At 38.3% G+C, this 7818-nt stretch overlaps 1 protein-coding gene across 2 annotated transcripts in view; it reads left to right on the top strand.

Annotated features, from left to right (window-relative positions):
• The window catches only part of GPR107 (G protein-coupled receptor 107), an 88728-nt gene that overhangs the window by 50601 nt on the left and 30309 nt on the right, over positions 1–7818 (top strand). The window contains exon 15 of one of the 2 annotated variants that reach the window (XM_027869336.1): positions 689–1356. The exons of the other annotated variant lie outside the window; for it this stretch is intronic. Coding sequence (XP_027725137.1) covers positions 689–777 — 89 coding nt within the window. The 3' untranslated portion in view covers positions 778–1356. Of the gene's footprint in view, positions 1–688; positions 1357–7818 lie in introns of those variants that run through there. 2 annotated transcript variants of the gene reach the window in all.

Genomic DNA, 7818 nt, shown 5'->3' with positions numbered 1-7818 from the left:
TGAAAGCATGGGACAATCACTGTTAACAGCATTTGTTAACTTATTGTTAATGTTTTCCTTCCATTAACCACCAGCAGTTGGTCCCAAGTACCCAATAACATTTCACTTGAACTTAGCCAGAATGCCAATCCCCAATAATACCTGATGGCACTTTTTGTTCTACGGAGATTTCTGCTTGTGAATAAAGCTGTATTCTATGCTGTCCCAGGTTGAGAGAATACCAGGAGGGGATCATAATTGCTGTCCAAGATCCTCAGTGAAGGGAAGCAGAGTTGAGCAGGCATCCATTGTATTTGTGGCCTGAAGCAGTACCATACAGCCTGCCTGGCAGTTTATGGTTTTTCCACAAGGTGACAGCATGGGGCCTATCGAGCAGTGACCAATTTTGAAAGGAGAGACAATATACAGAATGACAGAAAATGGAGAGGGACTGGGATGACAAAAGTAATACTTTGTTTAATTTACCACAAATGAAATGGGCCAGAAATGTAACTCTTTCCTCCACTTGTAGTTTCTTACCTCTTCACCTCTGAAGTTATAAAGCAGCTTGCATACTTACATCTGTAAAGGGTATTTAATAGGTTATAATAGGTTATAGAGCAGGTTATAATAGGTTAGGCTAAGATAGATGCTGTTTAATCTGGACAGGCCTTTGGTTTTCCTGGCTTAATCTTTCTCTGTCCAACAGGTTATTCCTTCCTGGTGCTTCCTTTTCTGCTCCATATCTGGAATCCTACCTACCCTGGAAATTTCTGTACTTGGAATATTGTGGATTAGAAACTTCTAGTTTCCCAGCTAATTGGCTAGCCCCTGCCTGTGACCTCAGAGGCGGAAACCAAATTATACCTGCCTGCCTGAATCCCTCCTCTTGCTATAAGATACCAAAGCAGCTCTGGTCCAGGGCCTGCTCTGATCTCCATACTCCCCAGGTAATACCTGAGTGATCATGCCTCCCAGATTACTTGACCTGTCCTGAAGCATTGATCCAGGAGTTCTAGTGCTTCATGGACTCCTTTTTCTTACCCTGAATTAAAAGCTGTCCCCTTCCTGAGGCTTCCTGGTGATATATTTTCCCCATCCCACTTGGATGGTGTTTTTCTCAGGCTTAGTGTAAAGAGATTTGAGAGTTATCCTAGTTTGGAGCTACCCATCCTAGCCCCATTGAGACAAGAAGGTTGAGGTACTATCCTTGCTTAGATGTTGTTTCTGGCCCAGTGTAAAGAGAACATGAGTAGGCTGCCCTTGTACTCTTCACTTGTCCTTACTTCCTGTTTCCTTGGCCTCCTGGTTTGCCACATGGCTTTTCCTTTTTAGTCTTCCCTTAAATATGCCAAATAAAAGGGCCTGTTGCTTTTAGTATTGATTGGCATGTCTAATTCTTTGGCAGAGCCCTTGGACTCTGACAGATGTTATATGTTGGTTCATGGCAGTACATTTATGTTGTTGCATGTTTTTGTATTATTCAGAACTTTTTTGATCAAACATTTTGGGAGACTGTTAATGGTTTGGAAATTTTTAGTCAAAGGAGCTATGCTGCATGCAGTCTGAAATCTGCTGCTGCTTGGGAGCTCAGGGTAACACCACAAACAAGAAAGCAGATCTTTAGTAGAAATAAGTTTTTAAAATGAATATATGTTTCTTTCTTTGGGCTGGTGTGATATATTGTAACAAAGCTAAATTAGGTATACCGATCTAACTTCAGGTTCTTGGGTGATTGTTTTAATTGTCCATCTGTTTGAGCATTCAGCAGTAGAGCTGTTGTAAAGGTCTCACCTGACTGATGGCAATAGAAAACATAACAGAACTTGATAGAAGGAGATGATAGCATTTTAAACTGGAAGGAACCTTAGAGATACTTAACCTTTTTTTATATGGAACCCTTTGGCTGTCTGGTGAAGTTTAATGGATCCTTCTCAGTAAAATGATGTTTTTAAATACATAAGATGCAACATATAATATTTTAAAGGAAACCCGTTATATTGAAATACAGTCATCAAAACATTTTTAAAAACAAGTTCATTGACCTAGGTTTAGAACCCCATATCTGACATAGCCCCTTATTTTATAAGTGAGGGAATAAAAGGTTAAAGAGCTGAAGTGATTTGCCAAGGCCACTTCATGGGACTCATAATTATATACAGCAGAGCCAGAATTTGAACTTGGGTTTTGTTTCCTGTTTTACTTGAAAGTATTGGACTGGAGATAGCATGGACCCTTGGGCTTTAAATTCTTATCCTCATTGACTCATGTGATACTGGCTTTCTTCCTAAGGTTTTGCTTTTTTATTTCATGTATGTCTAGATTCTAATAATAGTGATATTTATTACCTGTTATTACTAATTATGGTAATAATAAGCTTGCATTTATATAGTGCTGATTTATATAGTGCTGTACAAATATTATCTAATTTGATACTTGCAATAACCCTGGGAGATGAGTACTATCATTATCCCTACTTTACAGATAAGGAAAGTAAGGCAGACAGAAGTTAAGTGACTTTCCCATGTTCACATAGTTAGTAAATATCTAAAGCCAGATTTGAACGCAGGTCGCCTTGACTCTAGGTCTGACACTATCTTCTGCACTACCTAGCTTCTAACTTTTATATAGTATTTAGGAATTGCAAAGCACTTTACATATATTATCTCATCCTTGACTGCTTACTATCTCTCATTCCCCATATCTCATCTATTGCCAAGGCCTATTGGTTTTACCTTTGCAACATCTTTCCAGTATGTTCCCTTCTGTCCTCTGACTCTGCCACCACTCCAGTGCAGGTCCTTATCACCTTGATAAAAAATAGATTGGTGAGTCCTAGTGTCCTCAAAGAAATTCACTCAGACAGTCTCCAAGTTAAAGAAAGGTATTTATTGGGGTAATGCACCCAAGTGGGCCTGCTGCCATGTGGGAGACACAGAGCATAGGTGGCAGGCCCTGCTCCTCTAAGGGAGCAGAGTGGCCCCTGCTTCCCGAAGGAAGCAGAGGTGGGTACTGGGGTTAGGTTCTGGTTTAAATACAATTTTATGGAATGGGGGAAAGGGGACAAGAGAATGGGAGGAGCAGGCAGGGCTCCAAAATGCCTGGGGTATCAGGTAGTCTGGAGATGCCTTTTTCATACAGATAAGCAGAGAGAATAGGAAAGAGGAGGAGAAGAGTTGTTCTGGAATTGAGGGTACTCTGTGAAAGCACACAGGTAAGTCCACAGTGGGCGCTTCAATGCATAGTCTTCTTTGCTCACTTTCTGGCTGGTCACATTTTGCATCTTATTTCTTATCTCACATCCTGCATCCTGCTTGCTTCATCTGCTTCAAATTCTCCTTTCTACCTCATTAACCTCATGCCTGGACTGCACATTAGTCTGCTGGTTGGTCTCCTGGCCACAAGTCTGTCCCCATTCTAATCCATCTTCCACTCAGCTAAAGTGATCTATGTTCCCGAAGTGCAGTTCCGACCATGGTACCCCTCCCTTCTACTGAATAGGTTCAGTAAATGCTGCCTATCATCTACAGGCTCAAATATAAAATTCTCTGTTTGGCATTCCAAACCCTTCATTATCTCCCCCAGAAAACACACACACGTGCACACACACACACACAAACACACACACACATTCTCTCTCTCTTCTCTTTTTACACCTTACACCTCACCATAAACTTCTGTGGTCTGGTAGCCCTGGCCTTCTTGTGAAACAAGACAATCTATCTCTCAGTTCTGGGCATTTTCTCACGTAGCTGTAATTCTCTCACACCTATTAATGCTCTCCCTCCTTATTTCCACCTCCTGGCTTCCCTGACTTTCAAGTCCCAGCTAAAATTCTACCTTCTACAGGAAGCCTTCCATAGTCCCCCTTAATGCTAGTGCCTTCCCTCTGTTGATTATCTCCAGTTTATCCTATATATGGCTTGTCTGTACATACTTGTTTGTATTTTGTCTCCTCCTTTAGACTTTGAGCTCCCTGAGGGCAGGGACTATCTTTTGTCTTTTTTGGTATCCCTAGCACTTAGCACTAGGCCTGACACAGTGCTTAATAAATGCTATTGACTTACTAACTAAAGGCAAATTTACTTCTAGGTGGAAGTTACTTTTCCTGATCTTACTAGCTATAGCTGCCCTTAGATTTTTTGTCCTGCAGACTTACTTCTGTGGTGCATATCCTGGGAGGAGGCTTAATTGAGACTTAAATTTACTGCCATGGAATTACCCTACCTCCACTATTTACTGGCTATTATTACCCTAGAGCCTGGAATAATAATAGCCTTCAAATCCTGTAAAATCCCCTTCTCATCCAGATTTCATTACCTTGTAAGAATGGCTTGGTAAAGTACACCATGAGTTCAATAAGCAGTTTCTCTTCTACTGGTCATTCATTTTACCTCTGCCATTGGTGAAGAATTGAAGTTCTCTCAGGAAATACTCTATTGTTTAGCTTCTAGATAACCTTCAGAAGTATTAAGTAGATTGAGATTGGCTAACCCCCAGGTTTATGGATTGAGTGTTTTTTTTTTTAAGCTGTTGCAGTGTTCTGAAAGTAAGCCCACATATCCACCAAACCATATTCATTATGTACTATTTTCTTGACATCTGAAAAGCATTTATTAGGTAATAAACCCTTGAGCTTAGCATGGTCGTGATGGCTATGTTACAGGAATAGAAACTGAATCAAAGGCTGCTTGATCCTTTTTCTCTTTGGCCACTGTCACTGTGGAGCTGACTACAGACTTATGTGGCCAGATGCTAGTGGCTATTTAAAATTCCCATTAGATCTGAGGGATTCATGCCAGAGAACTGTTTTATTTCAGTATGTTCCTATCAATGACCACAGTGAAAAAGTATTTGTGGGAATGAAGGAAAATGATCTTTGTTTGCCTCATGGCCATGGCCCATCTTGCTTGGATAAGAAAATAGCTCTACATTTACTGATTTTTTTTTTGGTTTTTGTTTGTTTTTAAATAGATTTTTATTGCTATCTTTTGTTTTTACATCACCTACATTTACTCTTACATCCTTTTCCCTCCCTCTCCCAAGAGAGCCATCCCTTATTTTAAAAGGAGAGATAATAAATATTCAGTGATATTAATCAACACATGAAAATCTAACATTATTTGCCGTTTTCCACACCCATGGATGCTCTCATCTCTGGGCAGGGGGAGGGAAGAGAACAGAGGGATGTCTTCCCATATCTTTTCAGGGACCAAGCCTGGGTCTTTATAATTTTGAAACATTCAGTTTATAGTTTTATGATGGTTATTATTTCCATTTATGTTGTTGTCATTGTGTCTATTATTGTGTCCTTGTATCTTGGCTTTGCCTCACTTTGCATCGGTTCATATACATCTTTCCATGTTTTTCTGTATTAATTATATTTATAATTTCTCACAGAAGAGTAACATTCCATTACTTTTATGTACTGCACTCTGTGTTGTCCTTCCTTATGATGAGCATCTGCTTTATTTCCACATCTTTGCTATCACAGAAAATACTGCTATAAAGATTTTGGTGTCTAAGGTACCTTTCTAACACTTTTTTGGTTACTAACCTTAGGCTTTGAGTCTTGTCATTTAAATTAAGGGTTGTTGTGAGGATCAAATGAAATAATATTTATAACAAGTGCTTAGCACCGATCTTGGCACACAGTAAGTGCTATATAAATGCTTATTTCCTTCCCTTTTACATGTATAAGGAGGCACTAATATATTCTGGCTACGTGTGGCTTAAAGCTCTACCTACTTAGTGCTTAGTACACTGCTACTTCCTTTCAAATCTTTAAGTCTTCATTTCCTCTGAGTTATTCTTGCCATCCTTTCTACTTCTAATAGGGAAAGACCCCTACCTGTGGATTTCTTTAAAATCTGGGTTTATATCATTTGCTTACGAATTTTTCTTTTCTTTGAATGAATCAGGTGCTTGGCTCTTTACTCTTCTTGCCCCATGTTTTCTGGCACATCTCTGATTATAAATATCTATCTGAGCTAATCTTTATAGAAGTCTTTTCCCTGCATTTGATTGAGAACCTAGTTGCAATTACAGCTTTGTCAAACCTGCATCATCACTTAATTTTCAAGTAGAAGTGAAATAATTGATTCTATTGACACTGAAGATTATTGGGAATATAGGTCTTTTCTAAGTAAGCTTTAGACACTGGCACAAAAGCTTTAAGAAGGGAGGGATATTCTTCTGAAGTGCAATAGAAAAATGTGTTAATATTCCAGTCATATTTGGATTATGCTTTGGAGGCTTCACAAAAGACAAAATTATGTATATTGGGGTGTAGAAAAAAACCTTGAGTATTTTAATGTTTCTCTTAAGGCTCATGAGATACAGTTATCCTCCCCCTCTTCCTTCAGTGTTATGTTATAATGTAAGGATTCCTTTATTTTGCTTAATATAGAACAGAAAAATTCTCAGCTGCAGACTTGTGCTGTTTTCTCCTCATGAGTGTGTGAGTAGTGCTTTGAAACTTGGTGCAGTCTGGTCACGAATGGCTAGCTATTTCCTAAGGCACTGCAGCATGTCACAGTCAGCATTGCTACTGAACAAAATACATTAGGACCACAGCTTCCCAGGCATCGTTCTTTATGGGCAGTAGAATGAGCATTCAAGGGAAAGATAGCCTCACCCTCTTCCTGACACCCCCCTGGAAATTTTTCACATTATTCTACCATATCTAGACCTCACTAACTTTTTACAACTCAAAAAATGTTTTATTGGTGTTTTTTTTTTCATACCCTGGGCGCTCTGATCATAAACATCTACCATAAAATTAAAAAAAAAAACGAAACAGGCAAAACAAATAGATACAAGGATCACATTTGACTGCATATGCAACAGTTTGCTCCTGTGGTTCACCACCTCTCTACTGAGAGGAAATGTGTTTCCTCAGTCGTTTGGACCCAAAATTAAACTGGTCTGGTTTTTTATGTTTTTTATTTTCATTATTGTTGTCATCATATATATTGTTTTCTTGTTTCTTCTTTTTTCATTACATTAATTCATACAAATCTCCCCATGTTTCTCTGAATTCTTCATATTTGTCATTTTTTATAGCACAATAATATTATATTACATTCATATACTGCTATTGGTTCAACCATTACCCAATTACTTCCAATTATTTTATGACTAGAAAAAAATGATGTTGTCAACATTTTCATGTGTGTGAGAATTTTATTTCTGTCATTTGCTTGATTGGAGGATATACGTAGTAAACTCACTGACTTTGAATTCATAGGATGTTGCATAACACTTAAGTGACTTGTTCGGATGCCATCTCGTAGACCTAGGCACTGCTTAAATAGATTTTTTTTAAAGTAAGACCCATTTTCTCACCATGCCATTGTTAGGAAAGCACTATTTATTTCTCTTTTGAAACACGAGCTTAGGGGGCAGCTAGGTGGCTCAGTGGATAGAACACTAGCCCTGAAGTCAGGAGTACCTGAGTTCAAATCCAGCCTCAGACATATAATACTCACTAGCTGTGTGATTCTGGGCAAGTCACTTAACCCCAATTGCCTCACTAAAAGAAAAAAAAAGAAAGAAAGAAAGAGAAATAAACAAATTTAACAAATAAAATAAAACCACATAAATCATTGGCATTTCTATATGTTACTAACAAAGCCCAACATCAAGAGATAGAAAGAGAAATTCCATTTAAAGTTACTATAGACATTATGAAATATTTGGGAATCTATCTGACAAAACAAAACAAACCCAGGAACTATATAAACACAATTACAAAACACTTTTCACACAAATAAAGTCAGATCTAAGTAATTGTTTTTGCCTTTTTTTTTTTTTTTTTTTTTTTTTTTTTTTTTGGTG

Source organism: Vombatus ursinus, unplaced genomic scaffold, assembly GCF_900497805.2.
Source record: "Vombatus ursinus unplaced genomic scaffold, bare-nosed wombat genome assembly UNPS02014793.1, whole genome shotgun sequence".
NCBI lineage: Eukaryota > Metazoa > Chordata > Mammalia > Diprotodontia > Vombatidae > Vombatus > Vombatus ursinus.
The sequence above is the reverse complement of the archived record's forward strand: the minus strand, read 5'-3'. Positions and strand labels throughout refer to the sequence as shown.